This window comes from Acinonyx jubatus, chromosome B2 (genome assembly GCF_027475565.1).
Source record: "Acinonyx jubatus isolate Ajub_Pintada_27869175 chromosome B2, VMU_Ajub_asm_v1.0, whole genome shotgun sequence".
NCBI lineage: Eukaryota > Metazoa > Chordata > Mammalia > Carnivora > Felidae > Acinonyx > Acinonyx jubatus.
The window spans coordinates 128,662,166-128,680,757 of NC_069385.1; the positions used below are offsets into that span (position 1 = coordinate 128,662,166).

General features: G+C 39.8%; 1 protein-coding gene across 12 annotated transcripts in view; it reads right to left on the reverse strand.

Moving 5' to 3' along the window:
• The window catches only part of CAGE1 (cancer antigen 1), a 55,138-nt gene that overhangs the window by 17,521 nt on the left and 19,025 nt on the right, over positions 1-18,592 (reverse strand). For 8 of the 12 annotated variants that reach the window (XM_027040254.2, XM_053223132.1, XM_053223129.1 and 5 more), the window contains 4 exons: positions 17,064-17,144; positions 16,733-16,840; positions 2,354-2,458; positions 1,656-1,726 (listed from right to left, as the gene is read on the reverse strand). In XM_027040254.2, the coding sequence (XP_026896055.1) occupies positions 1,656-1,726; positions 2,354-2,458; positions 16,733-16,840; positions 17,064-17,144 (365 nt within the window). Of the gene's footprint in view, positions 1-1,508; positions 1,568-1,655; positions 1,727-2,353; positions 2,459-13,276; positions 13,761-16,732; positions 16,841-17,063; positions 17,145-18,592 lie in introns of those variants that run through there. The other 4 variants (XM_053223133.1, XM_027040258.2, XM_027040255.2 and 1 more) reach the window with 4 other exon arrangements.

Below are 18,592 nucleotides of genomic sequence, written 5' to 3' on the forward strand. Positions count from 1 at the left end.
CCACCCAAGCACCCCAAATCTCTTCTTTAAAAAAAAATTTTTTTAAGTTTATTTATTTTGAGAGAGAGCAAGCGGGGTAGGGACAGAGGCAGAGGGGAGAGACAGAGAATCCCAAGCAGGCTTCACATTGTCAGTGAAGAGTGTGGGGCTCGAACTCATCAACTGTGAGATCATGACCTAAGCCGAGATCAAGAATCAGATGCTTAACTGACTGAGCCATCCAGGTGCCCCTCAAATCTCTTCTTGGCCACAAAGTGGATCAGTCACTTTTCTGAAATGTAAGTTCAAAAAAATTTGAATTTTAAAAATGACTGGGGCAAAGAAATGTGGCCAGAGTGATGGTTTGATATTGGTTTAGAAATATTAGGTTATTTGTTATTTCTATATTTCATGAGCCCATGATGTTTGAACATTGGCTGAGTTTTCTTGGTTACAAGCTAAGGAGGAGTCTTATTTTACTTGTCTTCAGTGTATAATTAACACTCCTTTCCTCTTTCAAATTTAAAATTTGTCAATGTCAGTCTGAAAAATGGGAAAATTGTTTTAACATTCATTCTGCTTAGATACAATAATAAGAAACAAAAACAAACTTCCCAAGGTACAAATACCCGAACTGTCTTTCAGTTAGTTATCTTGTGGTGAGTTAGCCCTATAGAAAGTTCACATGTGGGGTGTGCCTTCTATGTAAGAATGTGCCTTCTATGTGCCTTCTATGTAAGACCTTTTGCTTAAGCTTAGTGATAGCCAGCACAGTATAAATGAAATTGGGGGAAGGATGAAGAAACAGCATATGAGAAATGAAGATAATAAGTGAAAAAAATTTGCAGAATTTTATTTATTTATTTATAAATGTTTATTTACTTTTGAGAGAGAGAGACAGCGCACATGAGTGAGCAGGGGACAGGCAGAGAGACAGAATTCGAACAGGCTCCAGGCTCTGAGCTGTCAGCACAGAGCCTGATGTGAGGCTTGAACTCACAGACTGTGAGATCATGACCTGAACCAAAGTCAGACGCTTAACTGACTGAGCCACCCAGGTGCACCTTATTTTTTATTTTTATTTTTATTTTTTTTAGAGAGAGAGAGAGTGCCAGAGGTGGAGAGAGAGAATCTTAAGCAGACTCTGTGCTCAGAGTGGAGCCTGATGTGGGGCTCCATCCTATGACCCTGGGATCATGACCCGAGCCAAAATCAAGGGTAGGACGCTCAACTGACTGAGCCACCCAGACGCCTCAAGCTGAATCTCATTCTCATGAGAGAGTTTAGTTGGCACTTGATATATATATACATGTATGTTTCATTTGGTGTGCATTCAAAACTTTTTGTGAATAAAGTCTAAGCATTAAGCATTGCAAGGTTATTTTACCTGAATACCATGGAATAGCTCCTGAAATTTTTGGATGTTTCTCACTAAGTTTGTCACCGCCCCCCTCCCTGAAATCAAAGGGAGCTCTGAGAAAAGAAGATGAAAATCTGGTTATTCAAGTAGTCAGACATTGAGCAGACTATTTGATTGAAGAATGGCCTTTATTTATAAAAACTTCACATTTTTCCTCTTTCTAGGAGCCTAAAAAAATAAACTTGGTAAGCCAGAGAGCAAAATAAAATACCGGTAAATGTTTACAAAATTAAAAACTAAGCTTTTTTCAACTTACTGTACAATATGGGAGTGGGATATCTCAAGCCTTTGGTCAGCACATTCGATAATTTCTTCATATGATGTAACCTTGAAAAAAATAAGCCAAAAAATTATTCTATGATAAATTCTAGAATTTTTATTTTTGTTTATATTTGCTTTTATAAAAATCTCTTCAGTTGAAGTTCAATTATGTGAATTTCATCAATAGCTTTACAGTAGTAGGCAAAACATCTTCCTTACAGTTTGAAATCAGGAATATGAATAGAAATAGAATTATAAAGTACCTATTCATCATGCAGAAAGAGTGAAGTGTCAGAAAATGGACAACTGTAGTGAGTCAACTATCATCCAGTTGTCTTCCACACAAGTGGTAGATGTATCAACTAAGGGTTAGAGCCTGTTTGGTTAAAGTTAATGCAGTTTTCAGAAGGTAAACTAGAATGTTAAGTTGAAAAGATCTACAATTACCCTCAAAATGAAGTCGTAATACTAAGACCTAAAATTGCCAACAGCAGGGGATAGATACACAGAATGTTCTTTGTTAGATGTCAGCTAAAAGGCTGATGGGAGCATTTTATAATGTCATTATGAAGTGAAAAGAATCAATATAAATGTGTTCCATCATTCTTCAGATCCTTTGTAGCACTAAAATTCTATTATTTTAATATTTGGCATAGTTTTTAAAGACAAATATTTCTATAAGAACATTTGTACCTTATTTATTAAGTTGCCTATGTATCTTTGATATTTGTCATTTTCTTCAATGAGTCTGTTGCAATGGTCTTCTTTTGACTCTAGAAGATTTCCTAATTTTGTGATCTATGGAGAAACATCAGTAAAAATACTAACCTGGAAACTGCCATGAAAACCACACATGGTTGCTGAGAACTAACGAGAACAGTAGCCTATACTTTATTTCAAGATTCTCTCTTTTCTTTTTAAGTTTATTTGTTTTTGAGAGAGAGATAGCACTAGTGGGGGAGGGGCAGAGAAAGAGGGAGAGAGTGAGAGAATCCCAAGTAGGCTCAGCAGTGTCAGCGCTGAACCGTAGGGCTTGAACTCACAACTGTGAGATCGTGACCTGAGCCAAGAGTTGGACACTTAATCCACTGAGCCACCCAGGTGCCCTTATTCCAAGATTCTCTTAAACCAAGCTGTATCACAAGTGAATTAATAGACACTAATCCTAGTTAGATTGCATTTATAACAGAGGAACAGAAATGATAATTTTATAATTTTATACTCACAATTATAACTTCCTCCAATTTAACATTATGAAAGACCTTTGCAAATAATTGAACATTTGTTAGTGAAAACGAACGTCTGCCCAAAATCTTCATTATCCTCTTTCCATTTATAACCAGTGCATTGATATATTTGCTCCCATCTGAAGTAAAGCACTGATGTCCCTGATGATGCATTTTCAGGTTTGATACGTAGTCTCAACTTGCATAAATGACACCAAGTTTTTAAAAAGGCTCAGCTCAATGTATGTCATGTTCTGACCTAAGGTCTAATGTTTTACACACAAAAAACTACCAAAAATTTAATGTTTATTTTTAGAGAGAGAGACAGAGAAAGAGAGAAAGCACAAGTGGGGGAGAGGCAGAGAGAGAAGGAGACACAGAATCCAAAGCAGGCTCCAGGCCCTGGGCTGTCGGCCTAGAGCCTGATGTGAGCTTGAACTCACAGACCCTGAGATCATGACCTGAGCCGAAGTTGGACACTTAACCGACTGAGCCACCCAGGTGCCCCCAAAATGGCCATCAACCTTCTAATGTTTTAGATATACTTACATGTCTGTAGTGAAATCCCATAGGAGAAGCAACAGCAAAACAAATTTGCTGCGGGAATAGCCACTCTCTTATTCTCTCTTATGTAAATAAATGGGGACAATACCAAATTAATGGTCCTATTCTTCTGACTACATACGTTATTTAAGGTAGGGAGTACAGATATTATGATCTCAGTTTAACAGATGGAATCAAGGGGAAGAGAATCTAAAAGTTTTTGAAAGGATAGGTCTAGAAGTGGGGAAGACTAAAATCCGTATTGATCAACTATTAGCATAGGGCTTGGCTTTTCCCATTCTATTCCTTCCCTGCACTCCTCACCTGGAGCTTCAGGTATCTTGTGACCTCTAACTAAAGCAATGTGGAATTCTTTCTCACTTCTGTTTTTCATTTATAGACTTCATGGCACGTTTTGGATTTCTTTAATGGCTTTCAAGATCAAAGTAATAACTCTTTTAAATCTGCTGACTGAATTTTTTAAATTTGCTAACCTCAGATTAAAGAAATAAGAGCAAAATATTCCTTAAAAAATATTTGTTTTAGAGGTGAAGGAATAGCTCTCGTAAAGCAGTTTTTTGGATTACAGTGAAAAGGAATCAAAATTTTAAGTTTCTGCTGAAGTGTGTGTAAAGTTTAACTGCTTTAAGAGTATTATTGAGGGGCGCCTGGGTGGCTCAGTTGGTTAAGGGTCTGACTTTGGCTCAGGTCATGATCTCACCATCTGTGAGTTCAAGCCCCACATGGGACTCTGTGCTGACAACTCAGAGCCTGGAGCCTGCTTCAAGTTCTGTGTCTCCCTCTCTCTCTGCCCCTCCCATACTTGTTCTCTCTACCTCTCAAAAATAAATAAATGTTAAAAAAATTTTAAAAAAGAGTATTATTGACATATGACAACACATATTTTTATTAAACAATTTTATTCAATTTATTAAATATATTTTATTAAACATTTATTATTTATTTTTATTTACCCATTTTGAGAGAGAGAGAGAGAGAGAGAGAGAGAGAGAGAGAGAGAGAGACAGAAAGCATGTGCATGTATGATTGGAGTAGGGGCAGACAGAAGGAAAGAGAATCCCAAGCAGGCACCATCCTATCAGCATGGAGCCTGACATGGCACCTGATCCCATGAAACATGAGATCATGACCTGAGCCAAGATCAAGAGTTAGACGCTTAACTGACCAAGCCAGCTGGTGGCCCTAAATTACACATATTTAAAGGTACAGTTTGCTGTTTTCACATATATACACAACCATGAAGCCATCACCACAATCAATATAATGAACATCTCCATCACTGCACCTCCTCTTGCCTTTTGGTAATTCCTCTTTCTTGTCTGCCTGTCTTCCCTGACTCCCCACTCTATGTGAGCCCTGGCAAATACCCATCTGCTTTCTGTCACTATTGACTGGTCTGTATTTTCTAGAGTTTTATAGAATAGAAGCGAATAGTATTTACTCTTGTCTGGCTCTTCTCACTCCACACAATTTTGAGCTTCATCTAGGTTGCATGTGTATCAGTAGTTCATCCGTTTTTCCTTGCTGAGTAGTATTCCATCATGTGGACATACCACAATTTTTTTATCCATTCATCTGTTGCTAGACATTTGAGTTGCTGTCAGTTTTTGATTATAAATAAAGCTGCTAGGAACTTTCACATCCAAATCTTTGTAGAAACATATGCTTTCATTTCTCTTGGGTAAATACCTAAGAGTAGACCAATGGCAGGTGTATGTTTAGCTTTTTAATAAACTGCCAAAATGTTTTCCAAAGTGGCTGTACCATTTTACATTCCCATCAGCCGCATATGAGACTTGTAGTTGTTCCATGTACTCATCATTCCTCGGTGTGGTCAGTCTTTTTAACAGACACTATAATGGGTTATGTAGTGGTATTCATTGTGGTTTTAATGTGCATCTCAATGATGTTGAGTATCTTTTCACATATTTATTTGCTATCCATGTATCCTTTTAGTGAAGCGTCTATTAAAACCTTTTTGCCCACTTTTTAAATTGGGTTATTTCCGGGGCGCCTGGGTGGCTCAGTTGGTTAAGCGTCCAACTTCAGCTCAGGTCACGATCTTGCCATCCGTGAGTTCGAGCCCCGCGTCTGGCTCTGGGCTGATGGCTCCGAGCCTGGAGCCTGCTTCCGATTCTGTGTCTCCCTCTCTCTCTGCCCCTCCCCCGTTCATGCTCTGTCTCTCTCTGTCTCAAAAATAAATAAACGTTAAAAAAATTTTTTTTTAAATAAATTGGGTTATTTTCTTCTTATAGAGTTTGAGGGTGCCTTACATATGTTTTTAAGTTTTCTTTTTTAAGTTAATTTATTTGAGAGAGAGAAAGCATGAGTGGGGGAGGCACAGAGAGAGAAGAGAAGAAAGAGAATCCCAAGCAGGTTCCACACTGTCAGCATGGAGCCTGATGCGGGGCTCGAGCCCACCAACATTAGATCATGACCTGAGCCCAAGTTGGACGCTTAACCAACTGAGCCACTTGGGCACCCTGGTGCTTTACATATTCTAGATACAAGTCCTCTATCAAATCTTTGATTTGTTGGGCACCTGGGTAGCTCAGTTGGTTATGCATCTGACTTAAGTTCAGGCCATAATCTCATGGTTCATGAGTTCAAGGCCTACAACAGGCTTTACATGGAGCCTGCTTTGGATCTCCTGTCTCCCTCTTTCTCTGCTCCTCCCCCACACTCTCTCTCAAAAATAAACATTAAAAATATCCCTGTGATTTGTAAATTTCTCCCAGTCCATTGCTTGTCTTTTCATTAAAAGGTCAAATTTTAGAGTTTAAAAGAAATTTCAAAATAGAAATATTTTAGGGGCACCTGAATGGCTCAGTTGGTTAAGCATCCAACTCTTGATTTCAGCTCAGGTCATGATCTCACAATTCATGAGATGGAGTCCTACACTGGGCTCTGTGCTAAGAGTGTGGAGCCTGCTCAGGATTCTCTCTCTCCCTCTCTCTCTCTGCCCCTCCCCTGAATGCACATTCTCTCTCTCTCTCAAATAAGCTTTAAAAAAAAAAAGAAAAATTTTAGAAGACAGAATTGAATCATTGAAAAAGTCTAAAACATTTTCATGAAAGCATACCAAAAAGTGTATGTAAAGTAATATTTAAATAATAAAGGGTGGAGTGGTGGTAACATTTTTCTTTTGTAAAGGAAGATACCATGAGATAACCTTGAATGTGATATTTGAATAATATTAATGAAAGGTGTCCTTTAATGTGTCTTTTCCTTGATGTCTCAGAGACACTGTAGCACTTCTGAGCTGAATGCTAACCTGAACCCACTTGAAGTCTCCACTAAAAGAAAGTAGATTTGGATGAAGTATGAGAAACTGAAGAGTAGTAAAGTGACTATCTATGCACTTGGCTTAAAATAGCAGGAGATCTAGACCACTGTGAGTCAAACCGATGATAGAGCTCCCATTCACCACATGGTTCACAGAGAAGAGGCTTCACTTGGCTCTATTCTATCTGGCCCTAGATTTCTGGATCCATAGGTACTGTACCTGGTGCCACCACACCTCCACCCCATCCTCCTATCTGGTCGATGATTCTTGTGGCTTCCCTTCTAGGTCTTTCCCATGACATTCCTGCATGGTTTTTGGCCTTGTTTAGTCCTTTGATTTTGGCATCCTTTGTTGCGCCCAGTGAGGATCTCAGCCCTCACGGGGAAACTCCTCCCCCTGCTCCCCACCCCTCCCACCCTCCCTGGTCAGTCTCCATAACTAGGTGAAGGTAGAAGAGAAATCAGATTTGGGGACACATGAAATTGAAGAAAAAGCAAAAAAATCTTTAGATGGTTATCAGGCCTAGGAATATATACAATAACATTTAAAACTTTGTCTTGGAAAGCAGTTTGGAATCTGCATATAACAGGATGTTATTTATTCTATCACAATTATTATTCTTTAAAATATAATGCATATGTTAAAATCTCTGTTAAAAGAGAGTTGTTAAACTCTGTATATATTAAAATCTGCAGGTGAGACTGTCCCCCACACACAATTGTAAAAACAGTATGTTAAAAAATGTTTCATCTTACTACAAGTATAAACTAAAAGGTCAATTGTTAGAAACATTTCAAGTGGTAATATTTGATGAAATAGCACCATTAACACACTGATATCTGTAAGGTAAAGTTAGTCTTTTGAAATTCATTTGATTATGTACATAAAGATTCACATGCATATTTATAGCTTTAAAAGCAGTAATGCCACTTCAATAATTTATTCTAAGGAAATAATCACAAATGAAAAGCCTCTCCATAAAAGCAGAAAGAACTCAATCATCCAATAAGGGGAATGGCTAAAAGATTATTGTATTTTCACTCTATGGAATATTATGCAGCCATTGAGAATTATATATAATCTATATACAATCTATAAGGATAGTATAGTAGCATATAAAAATGTGTGATATATCAATTAAAATTCAACAGTATTTAGACATTATGATTTCAACTCTGCAAAGGTTTGTGGACAAAGACTCGGTATATCTGAAACGTTCTAGTGTGAGCTATGATTTATTCATATGTTAAAATACTACATAGGAGTGAAAATGGGTAAATGCAGCTACATCTATCACAAAAAAAAAAGAACCTTACAGTTATAGGATTGAGGCCAAAAAACTTAGAAAAGGATGTACAATAAAAAAGATATGTAAAATAATAAAAGATATACAAAACAATACTGCACATTGTTTAAAGATACATATATATGCAGGAAATACAGACCTGCATGGTCAAGGTAAACATTAAATTCAGGATAATGGTTACCACTGGATGGAGGGGACGAAAATGCAACTGGAGACAGCCACAGGGGGCTTCAACTATATTCACGTTTCATTTCTTTACCTGGGTGGTACATACAGGGTTATTTATTATATTAGTTTGGTGTGAAATATTTAAAATAAATACTTTTTAAGATCGCATCAGAGCCCTTGCATAAGTGGAGATAAGAAGTATCTGGAGGGTGCTCGAGGGCTGACAGCATTGCAGGGGCATGCTCTCTCATCTCCCCAGCACCTCCTGTGGGGTCTGCCCACGTGTGCTGGAGCACGTGGTGCAAATGCAGACCTACAGCAGTGGCGAGGGGCCTTGCCAATGATCTCAAAGAGGCAGACTCCCAGGGTAGGGCTGAGCTAGGCAGAGTAAGAGTACCTGTGTCTGGCCCTATTCACAGGCCCTATACACTTGGCCAGAGTAGAGGAGGAAGTCCTCCTGGAAAGCTGCTTTCCATGCTGTGTGGACACAGGTACTGAGAGGTGAAGAAGCCAGCTGGCTGGTGGTGCTGGATGAGGTTCCCTCGGACCAGGTGTTACTGCTCAGTTATAAAGTCCTCCGGAGGAAGATTTCCTGGGTTGGGTCCCCTTTACAGTCCCCCTGTGTTCTACATTTATGGACACAGTTCCAAGTTAATAATATATTAACTTGCCCTAATATATTATGAGGCACTGAAATCCACCCCCCCCCCCAAATAAGGTCAATACCTCTTGTATTAGCTTTTTATTACTGCTGTAACAAATAGCCACAAACCTAAGTGGCTTAAAACAACAGAAATTTATTATCTTTCATTTCTGTAGGTTAGAAGTCTGGCAGGGATCTCATTTGGCTAAGGTCAAAGTGTCAGCAGGGCTGTGTTCCTGTCTGAAGGCTTTAGGGGAGATTTTCCAGCTTTTAAATGCTGCCCACGTCACTTGGCTTGTGGTCTCCTTCCCTCATCCTCAAAGCCAGCACGTTGCATCTCTAACATTCTTCAAGGTTGTAGCTCTCTCAGACATGGCTAGATGCATGAGATTAGATTGGGCCCATCCTGATAATTCAGGATAATCCACCTCCACATCCCAAGGACCTTGATTTAATCATCTATCTCCACAGAAGTTTCCTTGATTTAATCACAGCTACCAAGTCCCTTTTGCTGTAAGTGCCTAGATTTTTTATTTCATTAAGCGACACAAAATCTCTGTTGCCGTGTTGGGTGGCCATTGCTGTGCCTCCCACACACCTCTGCGAGGATCACTGAAGCCTTCTATGATGAGAGGTACAAGTGGCCTGGAAATACAGTCAAGCTATTTGGTTCTACATAGTTCATAATTCCAGGTTTCCTAAGAAAAAAAAAAATTTTTTTTTTTCTGCTTACACTAACACTTTTTCCTCAAATGGGATTGTCTTATGCTCTGCTGCTGTCAACTTACAGAGAAAGTGTGTCAAGGTAGAAATAACGTTTAACCATGACCGTAAATATATCCGTCATTGTTATGAATGGCCTAGGAGACTGGGACATCTGAAGGCTGGCTGATTGATTGATTTCCCAATTCTTTACATGGTTTTGAGATTGAATACATATAGTAAAATATAAGTTAAATGCAATTAAATCAGAATGTACAGAACAAGTGAAGAACAAGATGCATACATGAAGACAGGTAAAACCTGCACTACAGAGCCATGCATTTGATACTGAACTTCCTGGCAGCTAAAGCAAAACTGACATCTGGCCAGTTACATGATTTGCATTATTCGTGTGATGAAAACACACGTGTTTCTAAAGAGAAGTTTTTCCTAGTAGGCCTGAGGCCTCAAAGGAGGTTCTCATCCACGTGGCACTAAGTGAAACAATAATCTCTCTGTAACAAATAGAGAAAGAGGTTTCCTAGGATTGCTAAGGGCATAACACGAAACACAACCTGGTAAAAGCAATCCTTTTGGAGGGCCAAGACAACATGTTTCAAGCAGCAGCTTTCTGCTAATAATCATGATCCAGGTTGTGACTCATTAAGCAGTGAAATGAATTTATGACCAACATGCACAAAAATGGAATAGAACAGAACAATAAAAACCCAGTGTTTCTTCTGTGCGTGGGGTATATGTGTATTTGACCAAGAAGTGAAATGGATTTTCTACTGTGGATTGCTCTGGGAGGAATGACAGGGCTGCACAGATAATTCTTCAGAGATGGAAGAGTTCTTAAGTTCTAGGTTGGTCAACAAACAGACTGATGTTATATCCTGCAACCAGGATCTGTCGTGCAAGTATTGCTTCTTGCACTGGCTTCACAATAGGATTTAGGAAAATCAAAACCAGAAAGATGAGGAAAGGGAGCAGAGTATCCCATGAATGCCCTGGGTGCTGGAGAGGGCAAGGAAACAGATGGTAAGGTCGATATCTTCCTGTGGAAACTGAGGAGCAAGTGTTCTGCCCAACTGGATAGCCCGCCCATCTGTGTGACCTGAGTTCCAGTGAGCCCAGAATCTTCCTCGGGAGGTTGGTGGTTCAGTGGCAGAGAGGCCCACAAACTGTAAGGTTTACTCAAGGAAATACTGTATCCAAATCCAGGAACTGGTGGGTATATTTAATAGTTCAGAGGAACCATATGACATTGGGTTGTGACCGTTTTCTTTTGGCTTACTTAGAAAAGTTTTCCTAGAGCAGTAGTTTTATGCCTTATATAATATTTGTTTCCTTATTTTTAGGACTATAGGAGATGAATATGAAAATGAAGCGAATTTGCTACTTTCTGAGCATTTCCTTGAGAAGAAATAAACTTCTAACTTTTAAGACTACCAAAAGAATAAATTAACGTTTCATTTAATACAGTGAGTGTTACAGTAAAGTGGGATGTTTTAGAATAGTATTTCAGTTTTTAGTCTTCAACTATTATATAATTATGGTTACAGGATATCTTCTAGGGGCACCTAGGTGGCTCAGTTAAGCATTGGACTCTTGATTTCGGCTCAAGTCATAATCTCACAGTTGATGGGATTAAGCCCTCTGTTGTGCTGAGAGCACAGAGCCTGCTTGGGATTCTCTCTCTCTGCTCACACTTTCTCTCAAAATAAATAAGTAAACTTAAAAAAAAAAGGATATCTTCTATAATACTGGTGTAAAAGTATTTTATTTTTATAAAAAGATTTTGGGGGCACTAAAATGGCTCAGGCAGTTAAGTGTCTGACTCTTGATTTTGGCTCAGGTCGTGATTTCATGGTTTGTGAGATCAAGCCCTGCCTTGGGCTCTGTGCTGACAGCATGGAGTAGGCTTGGGATTCTCTCTCCCTTGCCCTCTGCCCCTCCCCCTCCTTAAAAATAAATAAAATTAAAAAAAAATTCCTATTTTACTGAAGATGGGATCTAGGAGAACCCTGAAGAATCATTACAACTAGCCTAACTTGAACCCTAAAATTCATCACTGGTTTTTTTTTTTAATATTTATTTATTTTTGAGAGAGAGAGAGAGACAGAGCACAAGTAGGGGAGGGGCAGAGAGAGAGAGAGAGACACAGAATCAGAAGCAGGCTCCAGGCTCTGAGCTGTCAGCACAGAGCCCCATGCGGGGCTCGAACCCACGAACCATGAGATCATGACCTGAGCCGAAGTCGGGCTCTCAACCAACTGAGCCACTCAGGTGCCCCATCACTGTTTTTTTTTTAAATGTTTATTTATTTATTTTGAGGGAGGGAGGGACAGAGAGAGAGAGAGAGGAAGACAGAGAAGCCCAAGCAGGCTCTGCACAGTCAGCGCAGAGCCTGATTCAGGGTTTGATCTCATGAACTTGAACTCATGACCTGAGCCAAAATCAAGAGTCAGATAGGAAACTTCACCAACTGGGACCACCCAGGCACCCCTGAACTTCAGCACTGTTAACTAGACACCTGTCTGTTCCCTCTGACTAAATCCCCACCTTTGGTGTACCTTATCAAGGGGTTCTAGGATCAGGATACATTTTGTACTTGACAGTTAAACAACCACAGTGCTAGAGCCAGTCAGTAGGCAAAGCTGGGGTCAAGGACGCTGTCTCAAGATGGAAGAGGTCAGGAGGTGAAACGAGCAACAAGAGGATCAGAATTGTGAAGAAGAACCAAAAGCAAGGGGTCAGAAGGGCCACAAGAGAAGCACAAGACAAAGGAGGAGAGGAGGTATGAGCCTCAAATTTAGCTCCAGCAGACCAAGTCTTGCTGGCCTAGAGTTCCTTAGAGAATGAGAAATGAGCCTCTTGGAGCATACTTCTGCACTTCAAAAACAAAGAACACAACTAAAACTCTTTATTTGGGAAAATTCCAAACACATACAAAAGTAGAGAGACTAGTATAAATGAACCTCCATGTTCCCAGCACTTAACTTCAACAACTTCTCAACATTTTCCATTGTTTTTTCATCCGTTTTCAACCTCCCACCACCCCAACTTGGCCAGCTTTTCATTTCCCTGGAATATTTAAGAACTTTTTTTTAATGTTTATTTATTTTTGAGAGCGCCAGTGGGGCAGGTGCAAAGAGAGAGAGGGAGACACAGAATCTGAAACAGGCCCCAGGTTCTGAGCTGTCAGCACAGAGCCAGACCTGGGACTAGAACTTATGGGCAAGATCATGACCTGAGCCGAAGTTGGACTCCCAACCAACTGAGCCACCCAGGCCCCCCTAGTTTACTTTTAAAGTTTATTATTTATTTTTGAGAAAGAGATAACATGTGCACACAAGTTGGGGAGGGGTGGAGGGAGAGGGGGAGAAAGAGAATCCCAAGCAGGCTGTGCACCACCAGTGCAGACCCTGACGTGGGGCTCAAACTCACAAACCGTGAGATCATGACCTGAGCCGAAATCAGACGCTTAAACAACTGAGCTACCCAAGTGTCTATTCCTAGGGTATTTTAAAGCAAACCTAGACATCCTATTAATTCATTCACACATACTTTTCAATATGTATCACTAACAGATCAGGGCTTTAAAAAACACAGTGATATCACTATTTCATTTAGTAAAATTAACAATAACTTCTTAATACTATACCTAGACTGTGTTGATTTTTCTGCTACTATCTCACAAATACCTTTTTTTTATTTAAAAAAATTTTTTTAACATTTATTTATTATTGAGAGACAGAGAGAGACAGAGTGTGAGCAGGGGAGGGGTAGAGACAGGGGGAGGCATAGAATCTGAAGTAGGCTCCAGGCTCTGAGCTGTTACCGGGAGCCCCTCACAAATACCTTTTTATAGTGGGTTTGTTCAAATCAGGACCTGTATACATGGGTGTCACACACTCACTGCATTTGGTTGATTAGTTTCTTGTCTCCAAACTCCTTTAGTCTATAATCGTTATTCCTTCGCTTCCTTCCTTTCCCTGTGTCCAGTGTTGACTGATGAGAGTTTTTCACATTCTGCATTTGTTATCATGGTGTCATTTAATTCATCTCTTTATCTACTGTCAAGGTAGTTAGGTCTAGAAAGCTGCTTTCGGACCCAGCTGTTTTGCTGAAAAGGCTTCATAGATGCTGCTGTGTGTGTCCTTCCTGTGGCACGTCACGGGGCACAGGCATGTGCGTCTCCCCTTTAGTGAGGTTGACATTAATCAGCAGGCTCAGGTGGTTGTCAGTCTGACCCATTCACTGAAAGTTCCCCTTCAGTCTTTTAAAAAATTTTTTTCATGTTTATTTATTTTTGAGAGAGAAAGAGAGACAGCATAAGCAGGGGAGAGGCAGAGAGAGAGGGAGACACAGAATTGGAAGCAGACTCCAGGCTCTGAGCTGTCAGCACAGAGCCCGATGCGGGGCTTGAACCCATGAACTGCAAGATCATCAACTGAGCTGAAGTTGGACGGTCAACCAACTGAGCCACCCAGGCACCCCACCTCAGTCTTGAATGTAGGGTTTTAGCAGCCATTAGAATTGCTAGGAAAAGATGCCTCTTCTCTTCCGCTTTTAATAGCTTACTTTTCCAGTGAAGAGTTGTCCCTTCCTCATCAATTATTTGGTCTGAGACACAGTTTGCACAAGTAGGCCACAGCACACTTTAAAAATGACATCGTGGGGCGCCTGGATGGCTCAGTCAGTTAAGCGTCCGACTTTGGCTCAGGTCATGATCTCGCAGTCTGTGAGTTCGAGCCCCGTGTCAGGCTCTGTGCTGATAACTCAGAACCTGGAGCCTGTTTCAGATTCTGTGTCTCCCTCTCTCTCTGACCCTCCCCCATTCATGCTCTGTCTCTCTCTGTCTCAAAAATAAATAAACGTTAAAAAAAAAAAAATGACATCATGTATCTGACATGCTTCCAGTTGTGTGCTCTTTCTCCTTCCCAACTTCCCACTGCTGGGAACATGAAGTTCACTCGCAGTATCTTCTATGCTGAAGCAGAGAAACTACTAATGAACTTACTGAGGGTCGCTCTCATCCCTCTATGGTCGGACATAACCAGCCATTCTCCTTCACGAGGTGTTCCAGGACTCCCCCACCTGGACAGCATCTGGTCCTCCTCTGAACTCCTCATTCAACAAACATGGCCTCTGACAGATGCTAGTCACTGTATCACTTTTTAAGAAATTTCTCCTTTGGGGCGCCTTGGTGGCTCAGTCAGTGAAGCGCCCAACTCTTGATTTCAGCTCAGGTCATGATCTCATGGTTCATGAGTTTGAGCCCCATGTTGGGCTCTGCCCTGTCAGTGTGGAGCCTGCTTGGGATTCTTTCTCTCCCCCTCTCTCTCTGCCTCTCTCTGTGCTCTCTCTCAAAATAAATAAACTTAAAAAAATTCTCCATTACCCCTTATGAATAGTTATTTATGTTAGAAGTGGACATCAGGGGGTTGCCTGGGTGGCTCAGTCAGTTAAGTGTCCAACTTCGGCTCAGGTCACGATCTCATGGTTTGTAAGTTCGAGCCCTGCACTGGGCTTTGTGCTGACAGCTCAGGGTCTAGAACCTGCTTCAGATTCTGTGTCTTCCTCTCTCTGCCCTCCCTCCTTTGCTTATGCTCTCTCTCTCTCAAAAATAAACAAACACTAAATTAAAACAAAAAGAAGTGGGCATCATGTTTGATTTAGCTCTCTGTCTCCAGAGTGACTACAACTTTTATTTAGCCTTTTCTGGGAAGTCAATAATAACTTATTAAATTAAAAAGTTAATGAATTACAAGAAACTTTTGAGCCCATTGGACTTTTTCTTCTCTCTTAAAGATGAATGGTTATGCTATGAATTTAGTGCAGAATGCCAATTTTTAATAATTTAGAAATATTATAGACTTCTCTAATTAATCACTATTAAAAAACAAATTACATTAATTAATCACCTTTTCATTATAGTAAAATCCAATTGGATTGTAATTCTGTAACTATCTAGATACCAAGATCACATTTTCACTTTTTTTTTTTTAAGTTTATGTATTTATTTTTGAGAGAGAGAGTGAGTGTGACCAGGGGAGAGGCAGAGAGACAGAGAGAGAGAGAGAGAGAGTCCCAAGCAGGCTCCATGCTGTCAGTGCAAAGCCTGACTCGGGCCTTGAGCTCACAAATTGTGAGATTGTGACCTGAGCGGAAATCAAGAGTTGGACACTTAACTGACTGAGCCACCCAGGCATCTCACATTTTCACTTTCTCATAACATATTTTTCATGTTTTATCTTTATTTTTTTCTAGCTTTATTGAGATATAACTGACATATAATACTGTGTAAGTTTAAGGTGTACAACATATTCGTTTGATACACTTCTATATTGCAAAATGATTATCTCCACCACATTAGCTAACACCTCCCTTAAGTCACATGATTACTACTTCTTTTCTGTGGTGATGCCTTCATCTTTAGATGGCATCTAAAGTAAACTATAAGAACTATTTCCCAAAGTACTCCTAAATCATAGTTGTTATAAACAGCTATTGATATACTGATATAAAAATGATGGTAGTGGGGTGTCTGGCTGACTCAGTCAGAAAAGCATGTAGCCCTTGATCTCAGGACTGTGAGTTCGAGCCCCACGTTGGGTGTAGAGATTACTAAAATAAATAATGTGCAAAAATATAAATGTGCTTCAATCGCTGTGAAAAATAGCACATGTTTTTTTATTTCTGCATTTTGAAAAAATAAATCTGATTACTTTAAACAGTATCAGGTAGGACAATATGTAAAATTTCAAAACCTGAAAGTACAAACTTCAATTCTATACTCTTGTGGTCAAATAATACTGCCACAGTGCCAGTGTAAGACCATTTTAATGAACAAAGTTTTTGAAGGTTGATAGTTTTTTTTAAGTTTGATTCAAAGAATCCTTTATTTATTTAATTACAAAAATTTTTTTAATGTTTATTTATTTTTGAGAGAGACACAGAATCCAAAGCAGGCTCCAGGCTCGGAGCTGTTAGCACAGAGCCCTATGCAGGGCTTGAACTCATGAACGGTGAGATCATGACCTGAGCTGATGTTGGACAATTAACCAACAAAGCCACTCAGACGGCCCGAAGGTTGATAGTTTCTTAAACTTGTCCATAAAATGGTGCTATGGATAAAAAGGATAGCAAACCAACAAAAGATCTTTCTTACCAAGCAATCAAGCTCTTCATTCAGACTGTGGTACTTATTCTGTTTGGCTCCCAGTAAGATAGGTACATCTCCAACATTCTTGGTTTCATCTGAATCAAAGCCTGTAACCTGAGATTACATACATTTGTGCTCACTTCCAACACTTCCACATTCCTTGGAAAATTTGACAATAAATACTTTATAAGTTTAACAATCAAAGAGATCTTCAATGGCTAGAATCATAGATGTATAGAACATACAGCTGGGAGGATTTCAACACATTTCCCAGAAGAACATAAATATCTGAAATTGTATTTTGTTAAGGACAGTGCACAGTAAATATTACACTCACCTCAGTAACTCGATCTTGAAATGCTTTTTCATTAGTAATCAACCCTCTAAAAGCTGTGATTCTGTCTTTATGTTTCAGTAGCTAAGAAGAAAAGCATTTTACATTTCAGAAAAGAAGACAAAATAAAACTACATTCTATAACATTTATAATAAAATCATCAAATCATGCACCATCTAATCCCTGGTCTCCAAAGATCTACTGTTTTTACAGCTCATGTACAGAAAAGCGATCACACAGCAGATCTGAGACTGCTCTCCTTAGAAAGGCCTGCTAGTCAGATTGCTCCCTCGGGGACTGGAAACTTGGATTGCAGGAGGATTTCCATTGTTCCATAATATGAACAGCTCATTGTGCCTCATCTATCTGTACAAAGATATAGTGTTTACTGAACACCTCTTTCCTTCTGGAAGGTCTGGAATTTTAGTATGTGCTAGTCAGAGGTGCTTATGTGAGCAGCCCCCAATAAAAATCCTGCGTGCTGGGTCTCTAATGAGCTTCCCTGGTAAAAACTTCACATATATTGTCACAGCTCATTGCTGGGAAAATGAAGTGCATTTTGCGTGACTCCACTGAGAAGGAACTCTTGGCAGCTTGAATCTGTTTTCCTCTAGACTTTGCCCTGAGCACCTTTTCCAGGCTCTGACTTTGCTCTGTATCCCCTCACTGTGAAACCGAGCCTCGAGTATGACTCTATGCAGAGTCCCACGGGTCCTACCAATCAATGAACCTGAGGGTGGGCTTGGGAATCTCTGGGAGCTTATGCCAATATTCAGTTGTTTTTACAACCAGGCTATCAGAATTCTTTAGAGGAAAAAAAGAAACTACCAATTTTTCCTAGGTGTAATTTATAATCATTTCTTATTTGTTAATTTGTTCCTTCAGTATAATAACAATAAATCTTAATCTTCAAAATTCAAACTTCTGTAAAAATCAGTGAGGTAAACTATGAAGCACAGAATTATTATTATGAGCAATTTCCAATATAAATAGAGAAAAAACTTGAACGAACCTTCATTTAATTATCACCCAACTTCGACTATTGACAGTTAGCAGCCAATCTTGTATCATTTATATCCCCAACCATGTCTTCCCCACTCCAATCCTCCCCTTCACTAAGTCAAATCACAGACACCACATCATTTCACCTGCCAATATTTCAGTAAATTTACCAAAATAACACAAACATCTGACATTGTATTTTTGTAACATCCTGCTCCAACCCTCAGTGGGGCCTATTTTTTTTTTTTTTTACATTTATTTATTTATTTATTTTTGAGAGACAGAGAGAGAGACAGAGCATAAGTGGGGAAGGGGCAGAGAGAGAGGGAGACAAAGAATCCGAAGCAGGCTGTAGGCTCTGAGCTGTCAGCACAGAGCCCGACGCGGGGTTTGAGCTCACAAACCGTGAGATCATGACCTGAGCCGAAGTCAGACGCTTACCCAACGGAGCCGCCCAGGTGCCCCATCAATGGGGCCTATTTTTGAAGGGTGGCTTAAAAAATGGAGGATGTATCTGTTTCTCTGCATA